At 36.6% G+C, this 18,751-nt stretch overlaps 1 protein-coding gene across 1 annotated transcript in view; it reads left to right on the top strand.

Moving 5' to 3' along the window:
* CUNH10orf67 (chromosome unknown C10orf67 homolog) overlaps positions 1 to 18,751 on the top strand; it is a 92,954-nt gene that overhangs the window by 59,511 nt on the left and 14,692 nt on the right. The window contains exons 11-12 of the mRNA XM_053654763.1: positions 15,521 to 15,600; positions 15,675 to 15,740. Coding sequence (XP_053510738.1) covers positions 15,521 to 15,600; positions 15,675 to 15,740 — 146 coding nt within the window. The remainder of the gene's footprint in view (positions 1 to 15,520; positions 15,601 to 15,674; positions 15,741 to 18,751) is intronic.

Here is an 18,751-nt window from a genome sequence, read left to right as displayed (position 1 = left end):
ATAACACATATCAAGTTTTTTTATAAATGTATTTTAATGGATGGTGGTATTTAAAGTTTTCTTCACTTAATATCCTTCCTTTTCCTCAGTGTAATCTATTTTTGTTAACAAGAAAACTTGAAATTGTAGCCCTGACTGGTGTGGTTCAATGGGTTGAACAACAGCCTGCAAACTCAAAGGTTACCAGTTTAATTCCTGGTCAGGGCACATGCCTGGGTTGTGGGGCCAGGTCCCCAGTACAGGGGTGTGTGTGTGAGGGGCAATCAATCAGTGTTTCTCTCTCTCTCTCTCCCCCTTTTCCTCTCTCTAAAAATAAATAAATAAAATCTTAAATAAAAAAGCCTGAACTTTTTAAAAAAAGTTACTTGTTTTCTCATATTTATTCATGTATTATATAGTACTTTTAACTTGTATAGCTGATCAAACTTAGATAATCAGTAATATCTCACTGAATTGATTTAATACTAACCAAATCTGAAGAGTTCTTAAGTTTTGTTAACCTGTGCAACTCTATCACAGAATCAAGGGACACATTCATTTAGGCTTTAAAGATCTGAAAATAGCTTGAGAATCTCCTTCACCAATCTCAAGTGGGATTCCTCCCTCTGTTGAATATATGAGTGTATGTAAATATCAGGAATAGAAAAACAAGTTACCTACAACCAATGTCATGAACTGTTATGGAGTCAAGCTCATCAAATTCATGATGAACCCCTATTTGGTTTCATGCCACCAGAATTGGTGAACATGTTTCTTTTTTTAAAATATATTTGATTGATTATGCCATTACAGTTGTTCTATTCCCCTCTTCATTCCCCTCCACCCTGCACACCCCTCCCCCACCATTCCTCCCCTTTAGTTTATGACCTGAAGTTCTTTAGATTCTATATCTCCCCTACTATTCTTGCCCTCCCCTATATATTTTCTACCTACTGTCTATGCTACTTATTTTCTGTACCTTCTCCCCCCTTCTCCTCCTCCCACTCTCCTGTTGCTAACCCTCCATGTGATCTTCATTTCTATGGTTCTGCTCCTGATCTAGCTGTCCTCTTAGTTTGCTTTTGTTTTAGGTGTGGTTGTTAATAACTGTGTTTGCTGTCCTTTCATTGTTCATCTTTTTTATCTTCTTTTTCTTAGATAAGTCCCTTTAACATTTCATATAATAAGGGCTTGGTGATGATGAACTCCTTGAATCTGATCTTATCTGAGAAGCACTTTATCTGCCCTTCCATTCTAAAAGAAAGCTTTGCTGGGTAGAGCAATCTTGGCTGTAGGTCTTTGGATTTCATGACTTGGAATACTTCTTTCCAGCCCCTTCTTGCCTGTAAGGTCTCTTTTGAGAAATCCGCTGACAGTCTGATGGGAAGTTCTTTGTAAGTAACTGTCCCCTTATCTCTTCCTGCTCCTAGAATTCTCTCCTTCATTTTAATCTTGGCTAATGTAATGATGATGTGCCTTGGTGTGTTCCTTCTTGGGTCCAACTTCTTTGGGACTCTCTGAACTTCCTGGATTTCCTGGAAGTCTATTTCCTTTGCCAGATTGGGGAAATTCTCCTTTATTATTTGTTCAAATAAGTTTTCCACTTGTGGCTGTTCCTCTTCCCCTTCTGGCACCCCTATAATTCTGATGTTGGAATGTTTAAAGATGTCCTGGAGGTTCCTAAGCCTCTTCTCTTTTTTTTGAATTCTTGTTTCTACATTTTTTTCTGTTTTGATTATTTTTTTTTCTCTTTCTGGTCCACTCCATTGATTTGAGTCCCAGTTTCCTTTCCATTACTATTGGTTTCCTGTGCATTTCCCTTCATTTCAATTAGTTTAGCCTTCATATGATCCTCTAATTTGTGACTAAAATCAACCAGTTCTGTGAGCATCCTGATCACCAGTGTTTTGAACTGTGCATCTGAATGTTTGGCTATTTCTTCATCACTTAGATTTATCAGTTCTGGGGCTCTAAGTTCTTCTTGAGCCATGTTTTGATCTGTTCATGCCTGTTATGTATGAGAAGCGGAGCCTTAGGTGCTCACCAGGGTGGGGCCACCCAGGTGGCTGGTCTGTGATGCTGTCTGTGGGGGTGGGGTCAGAGAGGGACAGGCGGTTTTCTCTGGCGCTTCCTGCCACTGGGGCCTTCATGGTCTGTCTCACCACCGCTAGCTCCTTCACCAGTTTATCCGCACAGTAATGTGTGACTGTGGTCAGCCTTCAGTGAGTCCGCAGCCCCACGCCTTCAGTGAGTCCGCCCGCTTCTCCACACCTGGGATCCACCCAGGGCTGCTGGCGCACCAGGGTCAGTCAGGTGGATCTTTCCTGCCCGACCCTGCTCTGCTTCTGGCCTCTGCCCCTCTTACCAGTTTGGCTGAAGGGATTGTTGTTGTCAGACTTCCGTGAAGTTCAGTTTTCTATGGTTTGGCTGTGTTTTTGTTGCTAAAACTTTGATGTTTTTAAACTTGGTTGTGGGAGGAGGCACAGTGCTTCCACCTACACCTCCATCTTGGCAGAAGTTGGTGAACATGTTTCTAAGCAACCTAGAATGTAATTCAGGTGGTCTTTTCTCTAGATGAGAATGTGCAAGTGTAGTCTGATTAATACATATAGCATTTCCATCTGATTTGCATTAAATAAGTCATAAACATATTTTAAAAGTAATTTTATATTAAAATTAGAAAGCTCTCAATACACAATTTTAGACCCTTATACCACCATTTGAAGAGCTAGGAGAATAAGTGTTAGGAAAGCAACAGAAAAAGATTTCAGATTAATGCATCCAATAGCTGGTTGATGAATAAGAAGTCAGTGCAATTGGTAGGTACCTTTGCAAATCTCCCACCAAATAGCTTTGTTTCAGCAGTAAAGAGAGTGTTCTTTGAATGCTCTCCAAAAAGTCATTATAAAAGCAAGTCCATTTGTCTTTCCTTTGCATAATTTTTCCAATGTTCTCAACAAAAGTATAGTTCCTTGGAATTCTTGATGTGTTGTAACCTTCAAAATTTTGAAGCTTAATATAAATATTTTCATGTAGCAATAACTAATATAATTTATCACAACATGATTTGCATTTGACACCTTCATTTATGCCATTTCTGTAGCTTTCATCTATTTATGTAGATCTAAGTTTCTATCTGATATCATATTTCCTCTTTCTGAAAAACTTTTTATTATTTATGTATTTATTTTTTGCAGTTCTTATAGTATAGGTCTGTTGGCAATGAACTCTCAGCTTCTGTTTGTCTGAAAAAAATCCTTGTTTTGTCTTCATTTTTGACAAAATTTTTCTTAATGTAGAAGTCTGGGTCAACCATTTTATTCTAATGCTTTGAAGATGTCATTTCATTGTTTTTTATCTTGCATAGTTTTTGACCAAAAAATCCACTGTAAATTTTTACTTTGTTTCTCTAATGTGTCTTTTACTTTAGAATGCCTTCGAGAGTTTATCTTTGCTTTTCAACAGTTAGACTATAATGTTTTGAGGGTGTTTGTTGTTTCTCTCTCTTTTTCCCCTCTCTTTCTCTCTCTTGATAGAACTTATGGAATTTGTGCTTTGATGTATTTTATTAGCCTTTGACGATCATTTAAATTTTTCCTTTTGCCCCATTCTCTCTCCCTTTTCCTTTTGAGACTTCAGACTGTTTGATATTGTCCCACAACTCTTGGATGTTCTGTTTAGTAATTTTGACTTATGTTTCCTTTTTGTTTTAGTTTGGGGAATTACTTTTGGCCTACCTTGAAATTCACTGTTTTCCTTGGCTGTACTGAGTCTACTGATGTGTCCATCGAAGAAATTTTTCATCTTTCATATTGTCTTTTTCATTTATAGTATTTTCATTTGACTCATTTTTATAATTTCCATCTCTATCCTGAAATTCCCTCTCTGTGATATATCATGTATGGTGTTTACCTTTAGTCCTATGTTCTTTACATCTGAATTATAGTTATTTCAAAATCCCCATCTGACAGTTCTAAGACTTGGGTGACCTTTGAATCTGGTTTTGTTGATTACTTTCTTTCTTGACAATAGGTTCTTCTCTGCTTGCTCTTTAATGTGTCTCATAATTTTTTATTGAATGCCAGATATCATGTATAGGCTAGTAGAGATTGAAGTAAACAGTGTTCATACCTGAAAAATTGCATTTCTTTTCTTATATTTGACTATTGCTCTAAGGGATTTAGCCAGTATAGCCAGAAGTTGTACTGAGTTGATTTGGGTTGTTGCTATGGTTCCTTTTACTGGACCACAGCCTAGATTTTTGTGTGTGTGTGTGGTAAATGTGTGCTTAGAGTGGGAGCAAGAATAATAGAGCACTTTCTCTGCGTGCTCCTGTATCCTTAGCTTTCAGCAGAACTTGTCCATCCATGCCACAGAGTGGGTCTCTCTTTATGTATCTAAACTTCCCTTGGTAATAGATTGCTATTTGCCTGGCACTTCATAAGTGAGGGCAGAGATGGTGTTCCCTTGTTTGAATCAAAACTCAGTCTCTGGAAAGTGCTGTGTGCCTGTCCCTCAGAGGTGATCTTTTTCTGGATTTCTGCCTCTTGGTCTACCTCTGCCACAAGGCTAACCTTAGAAACGGGTTTCCTATCCCTCCTGTAACACTAGGAAACTTCACTTGTTTTAGTACAGTCTCTAAGACCTAAGACTATCACCAACCACTCATCCAGAGGAGGAAAATGTTGCTTTTATTTTCCCCTTGCCATAATATGTCTTCATGTATGACCTGTAAGCAAGAGATTTGCTGCCCTCCCCAGTGCTTGGTGCCTAACACTTCTTTACTCATCACCTTCTTTGAGTCTGATTGGCCAGAGAGTTTGCTTCCCATCTTCCAGGGGCTTAAGACTTTTATTTCCTAGGATAGAAGGGCTTAGGAAAGGTTCTTTTCTCCTAGCAACAACTGATCCCCTCCCCAAGCCTGCATTATCACATGACCTGCCCTGCACTCAGTTTTTCTCATTAGCATCTAGTAGGAAACAGTGAAAAAAGCTGTGAGCATAAACTCGTTCAACATATGGCCCCAGCTACTTCAGACCACTCTGCTAACCCTTCCATAGTTCTTTATATTTCAGCTATTTTTCTTACCTGCTTATGTTGCAACTTGCATGGTGCTGTTTCTGCTATAGGTGAGACTCTTCATGATCATAACTATACTTGGAGAGGCTCACCCCTCCGGAATGCAGGTTACCTGGTTGTGACTTCAGTTCTCTGATAGGTTGAAGAAAGGTTGCTTTTTGTACTGTATCTGGATTTTTCTTGTTGTTAGTCTGGAAATAGCATTTTTTGCATTCCATGTGGGAACCAGAAGTCTGAATTTCTTCTATAAAATAGTTTATTTATACAAACTTGGCTCAATAAGGAAATGTCAAAATAAGAAAGTAAAAAAGAATCTTGCCACACAGAAATAATCATTGAAAACCCCTTATGACCATCCTTTCAGGCAAGTCTTTTTTTTATATATGTTTTATTGATTATGCTATTACAGTTGTCCCATTTTCCTCCTTTATTCTCCTTTGCCCTGCACACCCCCTCCCACCCACATTCCTCCCCCTTTAGTTTATGTCCATGGGTCGTACATATAAGTTCTTTGGCTTCTACATTTCCTGTACTATTCTTAACCTCCCACTGCCTATTTTCTACCTACCATTTATGCCACTTATTTTCTATACCTTTCCCCCCTCTTTCTTCCTCCCACTGATAACCCTCAATCTAATCTCCATTTCTGTGATTCTGCTCCTCTTCTAGTTGTTCACTTAGTTTGTTTTTGTTTTAGGTGTGGTTGTTAATAACTGGGTTTGTTGTCATTTTACTGTTCATATTTGTGATCTTTTTCTTAGATAAATCCCTTTAACATTTCATATAATAAGGGCTGGGTGATGATGAACTCCTTTAACTTGACCTTATTTGGGAAGCACTTTATCTGCCCTTCTATTCTAAATGAAAGCTTTGCAGGATAGAGTAATCTTGGATGGAGGTCCTTACCTTTCATGACTTGGAATACTTCTTTCCAGCCCCTTCTTGCCTGCAAGGTGTCTTTTGAGAAATCAGCTGAAAGTCTTATGGGAACTCCTTTGTAGGTAACTATCTCCTTTTCTCTTGCTGCTTTTATAATTATCTGCTTAACTTTAATTTTGTGTAATGTGATTATTATGTGCCTTGGTGTGCTTCCTTAGGTCCAACTTCTTTGGGACTCTCTGAGTTTCCTGGACTTCCTTGAAGTCTATTTCCTTTGCCAGATTAGGGAAGTTCTCCTTTATTATTTGTTCAAATAAGTGTTCAATTTCTTGCTCTTCCTCTTCTTTTTCTGGTACCCCTACAATTTGGATGTTGGAATGTTTAACAGTGTCCTGGTGGTTCCTAAGCCTCTTTTCATTTCTTTGAATTCTTGTTTCTTCATTCTTTTCTAGTTGAATGTTTCTTTCTTCCTTCTGGTCCACACTGTTGATTTGAGTCCCAGCTCCCTGTTCCTTTTTGATTTATTTCACTTAGCATAGCCTTCATTTTTCTATCTAATTTGTGACCATACTGAACCAATTCTGTGAGCATCCTGATTACCAGTGTTTTGAACTGTGCATCTGATAGGTTGACTGTCTCTTGGTCACTTAGTTGTATTTTTTCTGGAGCTTTGATCTATTCTTTCATTTGGGCCATTTTTTTTTGTCTTGGCACGCCTGTTATAAAGTAAGAGTCAGAGCCTTAGGTATTTGCCAGGGTGAGGCAACCCATGTGGCTGCATTGTGATGCTGTATGTGGAGGAGGGGTCCAAGATAGAACAGTGCTGCTTGCTCTGCTCTTTGCCAGCTTTCAGTCACTTCCCCATTTACCCACAAATAAATTGGGCCCTCTGGTGCTGATTCCCAGGTGGGTGGTTTGGGTACATTTTAGGACCCTGTGTGTCTCTCCAATGAACTCTCCTATGAGGCTGGAAGTTTCTTATGCCGCTACCTCAAGTCTCACGGATGTTTTCAATCAGAGGTTTGAGGCTTTATTTCCCCACACTGGAACCCTTGATTGTGCTCTCTGTCTTGCTCCCCAATTGTTCCTCCCAGTTTATCTACATGCGAATGTGGGACTACATAGTTCAAAATCAGCCACCTCACTGGGCCCACCCACCACAGCCTTGCCCACCTTGGTCCTCCAGGTACCGCCTTGCTGCGAGTCCTCTCCACCTTGGCTCCTGTCTCTGCCCCTCCTACCCATCTGGATGAATGGCAGTTTCTGGATGAGGGGCAGTTTCTTCTTTAACTCCTTGCTTGTCAGACTTTCATACAACAATTTTCTGTCAGTTCTGGTTGCTTTTTTATTTTAAATTGTTGTCCTCTTTTTGGTTCTATGAGGCAGCACAGCATGTCTACCTATGCCCCCATCTTGGCCTGAAGTCCCCTTTCAGGCAAGTCTTGATAGAGATTTGCACCCACAACAAGATTTTGGGGAACTTCATTCAATTCCATTGAATGTATATAATCATTCATGTGGAGTATTTCACTCCATAGAAGTAGCATAATTTAGTTAACCAATTTTTATCAATTTACAGATGTCTTTCTGAGATATTGTTTATGCCCTTTTTTTCCTGTTATAAACAATGGCTTCATCATCTTTAATAGAGCCATTTCCATCATGGAAGAATTTTGATCACAAAATTTTTAGATTGGATAATTTGACAGAAGATATGTATACTGCTTTTACATACCTGACTTCCTGCAGTGAACAAAAAGTCTAGGGAGATCTGAAAGCAGGTGAAGAGGCCAAGCCTACATCATATTTTATGGGCTTCCAACTCTTGAGAAGACATGCATGAGATGTGCACATGGCCTGGATTAGCTTGGATTTGATAGGGCTTCATAGCCCAATCATCTGCCAAAATGTTTCTGAGGCCCTGGGCAAACATGGAGTGGCACTCTTGGGACACATCAAATGAGGAAGTCTTGTCTTATTTTTCAAAGAATTCTCTAGCATAAAGATTTTGTTAGAAGCAAATTCATTAATGCTATATTTAGATAAATGTTTTGTTTTGACTATTTGCCTGTGCAATGATTAGTGCTTGATTGTATAAAACTTTATGTTTTAGTCTCAATGTTCTTACTTCTCAAGTCTCTTCTCTCCAAATGATAAAAATATGAGACTGGTTCTCCTTCCTTCATGTGTTTTTTTCACTCCTTTCTCCCACCACCGACCACCCACTGACACATTACTGGTGTTCAGAGAGTCATTTGCTTAGGAGGTCAAAAAATGTGAATATAAAAATCAAGATTAATGAAGTTTTAGGGACAGAAGGTCACCTTTCTTCAGGATGAGTTAGAAAGATTGTTTTGAAAGTAATATAGTTGATGGTTTAAAAGAGAAAGAGGCAAGGGAACATTAAGGCCAGAAAGAATAGTCAAAGTTTCAGAAGAATTATTTTTGTGGAAATTAGAAGAAATGAAAGAATGTAATGGTTCCCTCATTGACAAGAAAAAAAAGAAGAAAGAAGACATGACACGGAATATGATTGCTTTCCTGTAGTTAATAAACATAATTGCACTTCTTCTGTTATAACAAAGCTTAGCTATTGATTCCTAATTTAGAAGATTATATACTTATTAGATGTTTTTAAAAACATTTTCAGTGCTTAAAATAAGGAGCAAATTTAAGAATCATAACTTGTCATAAAGAAACTATTTCTTAATTTTATGAATTTTCAGTTTTATATATCTAAATTAATAAGAAAATGAGAAACATTTGTAAGAAATTATTTCTAACTAGAACTTTTGATTATTTTTATCATTATTAATTTATATTTTCCTACCTAAGAAGCTATCTACTTTTATACTAATATTGCCATTTATTTTCACCTCTAGCTATTGTTTATCAGTCTAATATTTGCACCTGTCAATGAAGTAACCACATAAAGACCAGCATGTGTATTCCAGAGAAAATGGAATGTCAGCAGCTGATAAAACAAAATGACAATTTAATGTGGACAGAGTGAAGATTCAATATAACATGCTATAGCCAAGTTGAAAGTTCAACTCAAACTGGAGAGCAAACACTTCAGTCCACTATAGTACTTTTTTTTTTTTACTGAAAAGAAAAGCTATCTCTGTCATTATAATTGTCAGGGTATTGTCTTTTTGAAAGATTGAATAATTATTTGCTTTACAGAAAATATGCTTTAGTACAGTCTTATCTCTATTACAGTTGATCATTTTATGAGTTAGAAAAAGGGAACCTTGAAAATTGGAACTAATTTTTACTGTATATGAATTTAATCTATTTTTTTAAAAATAAACTTTCAGTTACTGATAACACTTTGGATGTGGTGAAATAAATAAATATAAATGTCTTTCCACAGGGACACTTATTTTGTTTAACCAGTTTGCTATTCTAACTTTTTATGTATTAATCTTTTTTAATTTGGGTTACTTTTTTTTCTGTTAACATCCTGGTAAATGCCCTCCAAATCTTGTGGCTCTTACCTCAATGATTCCCTAGGTCCATGTTAACCAAATGGCAGTGAACTCACTCTGAAGTACTTGTGCCCTGGGCAGGGAGACATTTCAGGTGGATCAAGCTTTTTGAGGGCAAATAGGTACAAGGATCCCAATAAGTTCATGCCTTCAGTCACCTTTATGAACTCACTTTTTTGAAGCCAAAGAAGGCTAATGATAACAAAAGACTTTTGTTTTTGTTAAATTGATGTTGTTTTGCCTTAAGCTTTTGCTTTGTCTAGCTTCCTGTATTTTGAGCTTTAGAAAGACTGAGTCATGGTACTGGTGGTGGTAGATGACAGCTTCTTCTAGGAAGTTTGAGATACAGTGTAGAAAACTAAGGGCACTATTATTTAGATAGATCTGGAACCATCAAAGGGCTCTTCATTACTGTGGGCATTGATGGAGTAGGAGTTAGAGTTTAGAGAACTAAGATGATGTTTTAGGGCCCATGTTCAGGCTAAGTTAGGCTGGAGGATTGTCCTATCAGCCAGGGATAACTTAGAACAGAACATCAGCCATGCCTAGGCACAGCCTTCTATCCCTGACCTTATGCTTTCTATTTGTATAATTTTTGTGAATGGCCTTATTCAAGTCTTCAGCTGATGACTCCAAATTCTATCTGTAGAATTGACCCCCCTTCCAAATTCCGGGCCCTTGTCCCAATTACCTATTAATGTCATTGTGTGATGGTGCCATGGGTACCTGAAACTCAGTGTCTGAAACTGCATTTACCAAATTCTTCCTAAGAAAGAAAGAAAGAAAGAAAGAAAGAAAGAAAGAAAGAGAGAGAGAGAGAGAGAGAGAGAGAGAGAGAGAGAGAGAGAGAGAAGGAAGGAAGGAAGGAAGGAAGGAAGGAAGGAAGGAAGGAAGGAAGGAAGGAAGGAAGGAAGGAAGGAAGGAAGGGGAGAGCTTGCATACAAAATTGTCCCTATGTCTATTAGTTTTTCTTACCATAGTGAATGGTACCATTCTCCATCTAGTTGCTTGAATAAGAAATTATAGGTGGTTCTATTGTCACTCAAAAAAGTGCCCTAAATTCTACCTCTTTCATAATTCCTCTCAAATGTATCTTCTCTACTTTAGCCCTGTTTTATTTTCTGTTGTATCTTCAATGCTTAGAACATTTCCTGATACATAGCAGGAATTTAGCAAGTGAAAGAAGAACAACAAAAAAACCACAAACAAAGCCATTGGCCCTGTAGGAAACAATTAATTTAGGAAACAGGCACAGACTTTAGGAGACATTTTTAAAATAAACATATTTTGGAAAACATTAAAGAAAAACTTTTGTCCAGTAAGCAAGCTGCTATGAAAAAGAAACAATCTGAGGGAAAGAATAATTTCTTGGAAATAACAAATTTTAAAAAATAGCAATGAACATGTTGAAAAATAAAACTGACACAGCTGAAGATCTAAGTAATAATATGAAAGACAAAGAAAAAATGTCTCTTAGAAGTAGTGCAAAAAAACAGACAGAATTTATGAGAAAAGTTAAAAGATATAAAGCAATGTGTTCAAAAGGAAAAAAATGTTTAAACCCTAATTCTTATATCCAGCTAAAGTCTTAACTGAGTATACAAAAAATATGCATGATAATGTGGACACAATAAAAGGAGAAACTAGGTAACTCAAAAATGAGGAAAGCTAGAAAAAAATTAAAAGTCGAAACATTAAAAAAAAACTTGAAAGAGTTCTTTCAGTGGCAAACTTTAGTAAAGGGTTTACATATTCTTCTTTATGGTTAGTTTTATTATTTGGTCCTATAGTAAATAATATTTACATAAGGCATTGTTAATGTTATTTACTGGATTCCTGTTTTTAGAATCAATGTGTGGATAATGCATGGAGGACCTATTTATAGTTAGAGAACAATGCTATAGATATTGACCGTATAAAAATAACATTCCTTCTAAAAACTTGGAAGTTGGTTGAGGGAAGATTTTGGAAAGCATACAAGACTAAGTAAATTTCCCATTTTTCACTCTGAGCAATGTGATTTAGGTGATTGCGCATCCCCCCACAAAGCAAAAGGTTACCAGACTGATTCCTGGTCAGGGCACATGCTTGAGTTGCAGGTTCAGTCCTTGGTCCAATCATGTTAGAGAGGCAAATGATCACCTTTTCTCTCTCACATCAATGGTCCTCTTCCTCTCTTTCTCCCTTCTTTGCCCTGTCTTTAAAAACAAATACATAAAGCCTTTTTAAAAAAAAATTCCATTTTTCATGGCAAAGAGTTTACATATCAAGTATAGTAGTTTACATATACTGAAATCATAATAAAGGCAACAACATCTGTGAATAAAAAAATCAGTCATGTGAGAGTTCAGAGAGGGTGGAAAATAATGTAAATGCTCTAAAATTTTAACATTTATTTGTGGGGAGCCCAAATCAGTACTGACTATTGTTTTTTAAGTATATTTTATTGATTATGCTATTACAGTTGTCCCAATCTTTTCCCCTTTTTCCCCTCTCCACCCTGCACCCCACTGCTCCACCCCCTCCAGCCCTCCACTTGATTCATGTCCATGGGTTGTACATATAAGTTCTTTGGCTTCTCTATTTCCTATACTATTCTTAACATCCCCCTGACTATTTTATACCTACCAATTGTGATTCTTATTCCCTGTACCTTTTCACTCCATTCTCCCCACTTCCCCTACCCACTGATAACCCTCCATGTGATCTTCATTTCTGTGATTCTATTACTCTTCTATTTGTTCACTTAGTTTTTGTTTTTTAGGTTCAGTTCATAATTATGAGTTTGTTGTCATCTTATTGTTCATATTTATGATCTTCTATTTCTTAGATAAAGCCCTTTAACATTTCATATGATAGGGGCTTGATGGTGATGAACTCCTTTAACTTAACCTTATCTGAGAAGCACTTTATCTGTCCTTCCATTCTAAATGATAGCTTTGCTGGGCAGAGTAATCTTGATTAGAGGTTCTTGCCTTTTATGACTTTGAATACTTTCCAGCTGCTTCTTTCCTGCAAGGCTTCTTTCAAAAAAGCAGCTGATAGTCTTACGGGCTCTTTTTTGTAGGTAACTCTCTCCTTCCCCCTTGCTTCTTTTTGCATTCTCTCTTTCTCTTCAATCTTGGGTTATTTAATGATGATGTGCCTTGGCGTGTTCCTCCTTGGGTCCAACTTCTTTGGGACTCTCTGGATTTCCTGGGCTTTCTGGAAGTCTATTTCCTTCACCACACTGAGGAATTTTTCCTTCATTATTTGTTCAAATAAGTTTTCAATTTCTTGCTGTTGTTCTTTTCCTTCTGGTGCCCCTATAATTCAGATATTGGAATGCTTCAGGTTGTCCCAGTGATTCCTCAGCCTCGCTTCATATTTTTGGATTCTCATTTTTTCATTCTGTTCCAGTTAAATGTTTATTTCTTCTTTTTGTTCCAAATTGTTGCTTTGAGTCCTGGTTTTCTTCTTGTCACTGTCTGTTCCCTGAATATTTTGCCTTATTTCATTTTGGTTATCTTTCATTTGTTATTTCATTTTTTGACCAAGCGCAATCAGTTCTGTGAGCATTTTTGATGACCGGGGCTTTAAATTCTCCATCAGATAGGTTGGGGATCTCCTCCTCGCTTAGCTCTCTTTTGAGGCTTTGCTCTGTTCTTTCATTTGGGCCATATTTCTTTGTCTGGCACACCAGTTTGGTTGTTCTGGTTGACTGTTTATTTCCTTTGTTGTAGGAGCTGCATGCAGTTTGATTTTGCATTTCTAGTTATTTATTGATTTTAGATTGGTTGTTATCATCCTTTTGGTTGTGTGAGGAAGAAAAGGATTTCTACCTATACCTCTATCTTGGCCAGAACCTAGTTTAATCTGCACTCTATACTTTTCTGTTTGTAGTTTATTTTAAAAATATGTGCATACATTATCTATCATTTAAAAATCTAAGGTAATCTGAATGAAGAAGTTAGTAGGTTAGTGTATAGAAATAAACAGTAAACAGTAATGTATGTGGAATGTCTGACACAGAGTTGGCACTCAATTAATTTTAGTTTTTATGGATGTTATTACAAAATGTGTTCCTTTAACATGTGGTAGCTGAAGTCAGGTGGGTTCTCTCTGCCCCTTTGGATGTAAGTAAAATTGGGTCAAACCAATTTTGTGTTTTGCAGCAGCCTATAGTGTATCCCACAGTTTCTGCAGATGCCACAGCATCTTCTTGTGGTTGTCACTGTGAATGAGCTCTTTCTTCCACTGACCTAAGTCAGTTTCTGAGTCTCATTGTACTCTACTTGCCATCCCAGTTCACATTTTGTTTAACCAGATGCTGAATTCAATCCAGCTCTGCGATTTCTACTAAAAACGTCCACTCTCATGACACCTTTGCATTTGTAAGTTTAAGGAGATTAAAGAAGGTTAATTGACAGGAACAGTTTATATCACCAAGATGCCATTTAAAATTGAATATTGGACATCACCCTGGCCACTGGTCAGCTGTGGCTTGACTACATACTAGCATCTCTAGCCATCTGGTCTTGCCTCACCATTTTCTCCCCCATCTCTCTTCCAAACCCACACTTCTGATTGCTTGAGGGAGCTTGAGGTCCCTTTCTTTTATTTTATTCTGCGAGACTCTCTGACTCTTATTCTCAGACCCTCCTTGGCAGACCCCACCCCATGAAGAAGAGCAACAAATCAAGGGTTTGGGGGTCACAGAATCCACTAGAGAAGGTAGTAGTGGCAATAAGGGGCATTTTTTTCTGTCATTTAGGAATATAGCAATAGCTAACCAAGCAAATGTTTATATTCAGTATATTTTCTCACTACCATCTATTCTTCTCCTCATCAGAAAGGTATAGTAGCAAAAATTCACTTTGAATATCATTTAAAATAAAAGATTTTTTAAAGCTTGTGTCTTCACAGGTAACAACTACCCATTTAATTTTTTAAAAGTATAATGGTAATGTTTGACCAAGAGTAGTGCATTTTAAAAAACAGTAGTGGGAGAGTTGGTTTTAATGGCCCATAATTGTCCAATTAAAAATGCAATATATAAACTCTGAGCTTTATAAATTGGGTAAGGCAGAGAAGACCCCTCTGGGGCTATGGTTGGCATATTTTAAGTCTCAGCTGCCTTTCTTTGAGTTACAGAGAAACCACATCTTTATGCATTAATTTGAAATGTTATATGGGTGGGGCAAAAGGAGGTCTACAGTGGTCCATATGGAAAAATAATATAATAATTAATAGATAATAACAAAAATAAACTTCGTGTTTTATGCACTCACAACTGTAAACCTAATTTTGTCATACCTGGATTTACCTTGGTTTATTTCTTTGCCAGGTTAGACCTGAAACAGTTTTTGAGACACGTGAAGAAAAGATGGTGAAAATAGAAGAGTTTAAGGTATAATAAGGACTAATATGACCATTATTAGTTACCTAATTATTGTTCATACTGATTCTGGCTATTCTTAGAAAGTAACAATGATTTTGATGGAGAATTAGTCTTATAAAGAGACAGAAGACATGATTGCTTCTATTGTATGATCTGGGGTATGTCCCTGCCATGCTCAAAGAAATCTCTCTCATTCTTGAAATGCCTACATTTCCCCTGTTAGAGATTCATTCCTTTTGCAAAAACATTTTCCCTTGTAAAATGTAAATAATAGTGAAAAATAATAAAAAGCTCTAATGTGATTGAGTTGGTCAGATCTTTTCTTGAGGACAGTTTTGATAGAAAGAGAAAATAGACTAGCAACTGCTGCCTATGATAAAGAGCTGGAGAGGTCACAATAAATAAGGGAAAGCAAAATTTAGAAAAATGGGTACCTGGTAGGGAGAGGGTTGATAGAGATAAATTTGGTTGCTTCATAATGTTGTGTAGAGTTGGCTGTCTTTCAGTGAATCATTTATAGGCAGTGAAGATGTGGGATTTTAAATTCTTCTAATTCATAGGAATTTGCAAGTAAATGTAACTCATTATTCCCTTAAATAATTTTTGATAGTTAGAATGTGCATGCTATGTATTATAATAGCTATTCAGATTTATGGAGAAATAGTGTGTACTGTTCATGTAATTAACTTTGTGATGTATTTTCTATTGAAAGGCTGAAGAAAAACGTGGTTTGGAGAAGCAAATAGAAATATTAAAGGCTAGTTTAGAGAATGAGAAAAAAAAGGCAGAAAGGTACTGGAAATAATGATTCATAACTGTTCATTTGTACCTAATACAAAACTTAACCATCTATAAATTTATTACAGGCATAAAAGGGAGTCAGAACGGATAAGCAAAATCTGGGAAAAGAAATTCTTTACTCTCAGGAACAGGTATAGTGTATGATATATACAAATTCCAGTTATAAAAATGACTAATCATCTTTTAAGGAAATGAGGAGGGATTTTTCTGTACATAGTAAGTAATATAAAATGAATCATACAATTTTAAGAAGAAACACTTAGTTGGCCTAAAATAGAAGAGTAGTCAAAGTCACTTCAAAGAAAAATTAATTTAAAACTCTATTTTATTCCTAATCTCAGTGTTTCCACTTTTAAAGTCTCTACAGGATAGACAGTGCCCATTGATATCTGCTTTAGTCAGGCCTACATGGTCATCTTCCTTCACAGGCCTGTTAAAATGTTTTTATGCTCAATTGCACATAATCATATTTAATTGGTCTATATTTTCTTTGTCAAATTGCTTGATATACTAAATCCTTTTCCATTTTTCAGACAAAACCATACCAACTCTTTAATTCTCAGATGTAATTTTCATTTGCATAGTTATTTTAATTTATTTTCCCTATGTCATCTTTGTCTTTTTTCAAAGATGGGGAAAGTTAAAAATGGAAAAAGTGACACTGTAAAATTCTGAAAAACCTGAAAGCAATGCCAAGTAGAAAAAAATGCAAGGTTAGGCGTGAGATCCACCAGTTGGTGGACACCCCACTAACCTTGGAGGATACCCTGGGGTTCTGGTAAGGTCAATTTTGAACAGTTCCTGCTTCACTCTGTCCCCAGGAAGTTCTTTTGATCACATACAGTAGGGTTCACCAACCTATCATGAGGACTCTGGCGCATAGGCCTGGGGCAGGCTCATGCATGGCTGATGTCAGGGTTCCTCTCCCGACATGAGATGAAAGCTATAGCTCTGAGGGAGTTCTTGGGCTCACTTCTATTCCTTGTTCAGCCCCCTTGCTCTTAGACTATTCTAGACTACAACATATAAAAAGCAGGGTGGAAATTACTGTCACCAAAATTTATCTCTAAGACCATAATTTTTGGTGGTTCTAAAGCAAAAACAAAAAAAAAGAGAGAGAGAGAAAGAAAAACATGCTTTTTTTTCTTGTCCTAACATGTTAACACTAAAACTCTATATTCTATTATTTTGGTTCCTGCCATAATTTCCTGTAGATTCTTTTTTATCAATTATTAATAATTTATTTGCAAGATTTTTTTCACAGTCAAGCATCAAGACAGGATAGATTCAATGTTAGTCTGATGTCCCAGGTCACACTTTAGGCTCACACCTAACTTTATGGGGTGAAAATGCTCTACATTTTCACTGTGTTTCATAAGCATACACTATTTGTGTATATAAAATTATATACATTGCTGTATATATTGCAATAAAATAATCCCAAGGGGCACACTGACTATCTCCATAACAGAAATACCACCAAATGGTGAGTGAAGGATCTCATTCTTGTGGTAAAATGTTCTTTCCACTTCTGCTTGTTTTACTCCAGTGCTATCTACTCTGTAATCTGGAAAAATGTGCATATTAATAGCTTCCCTGACCCCTCACAGAGTTATTATAAGGATAGCATATGCATACAGATGAAACAAGAAGTTGATTGAGGTGATGAAAGAAAGAGACTGAGAACAAAGGAAAGCTTAAATATGCACTTAATTTTATTTTCTTGCACGTGGACCGTGGGCTATCTCTGAAACTGAGTAGAATGTCTTTCCCTTATTGATTTCTGTAGGATTTACTTTCATCCTTAAGATTTACCTAGTATCTGTCCCTGTGTGATTCATCTTATACTCAATGAACATTTACAACAAGAATGTCTTACTTTTGTTTAAAACTGATGTTCTGTTAACCAAGATGTTGATAATTATATTCATCATTTTGGTCTCTGCAGATTTTATGTTGGTAGCTAAATATTTAGGACACCAGTAAGTATTACACACTTTCTCTATGTTTTCTTTTATTTTAAGTTTTTTTGTATTTTTCCATTACCATTTAGTTCCCTCAATCCCCCTTCTCCACTGCAGTCATCACACTGTTGTCCATTTCTATGAGTCCTTCCTCCTTTTTGCTTAATTTTTTCTACCCCTTAACCTCCTTCCTTTATTTAGTTGACTAAAAGAGCATAATGTCAGGATATAATGCATTAAGTCTCTCTGGCTTGGTTGCATCACCAAGTGTTAATTCAAGATGATATACCCAAAACATAGAGAGTGTGTAATCCAGACTGCTATGTCATGGTGTGGTATGGAGATTAATTGTACAGTTGCAGACTTGTGTGTGCTAAAATGATGATTTCACTTATAGTTACAGGTCATATATCAGGAGCAATATTTTTTACTTAATAAAAGAAAAACTTCATCTTAGCCATTCAAGGTAACAGTTTAACCCCATGATTTCTCAGCCATTTCATGACTTATAGTCCGTACCAGTCCAATTCAGAGCTTCTTCTCAGAACTTTTTTTTTCCTGCTGAGTTGTCATGATTTCCAGAAAGAGTGAACTTAAGCAGTGATGACAAGGGCAGAACTTAGTTTTTCCTCTTATCATGGCATGCTTCACTCAGCTGCTGAAGTCACCATTGCCTTTTCTCTCAGCATAAAGGGTGCATGGTTGTGGCACATCAGCCCAGGAATAGATCACTAACGTGGCAATGCCACAGTAATGCAGCCACTCCCACCTTAATTGCAGGATTTTGTCTGGAGGCACCCTTCTGGGCCAGGATACAAAATCAGTATAAAACAATCAGTTACATTTCTATACACTGACAATGAACTCTCAGAAAGACAAATTTAAAAACAATCTCATTTATAATTGCATCAAAAAAGAATAAAATATTCTCTTTTTAGGAATAAATGTACCAAAAGAGTGAAAGATCTGTACAATGAAAATTATAAGACATTGATGAATGAAAATGAAGAAGACACAAATAAGTGGAAAAATCCTCTGTGCTCATAGATTGGAAGAATTAATATTCTTAAAATGTCCATGCTACCCAGAGCCATCTAGAGATTTAATGCAATCTCTATCAAAATTTTAATGGAATTTTTCAAAGAAATAGAAAAAACAATTTTAAAATTTGTATAGAA

The sequence above is a fragment of the Artibeus jamaicensis genome, unplaced genomic scaffold (genome assembly GCF_021234435.1).
Source record: "Artibeus jamaicensis isolate MK-2021 breed Jamaican fruit bat unplaced genomic scaffold, CSHL_Jam_final contig_867, whole genome shotgun sequence".
In the NCBI taxonomy this organism is placed as follows: domain Eukaryota; kingdom Metazoa; phylum Chordata; class Mammalia; order Chiroptera; family Phyllostomidae; genus Artibeus; species Artibeus jamaicensis.
Note: the sequence above shows the minus strand (reverse complement) of the source record. Positions and strands in the feature narration are given on the sequence as shown.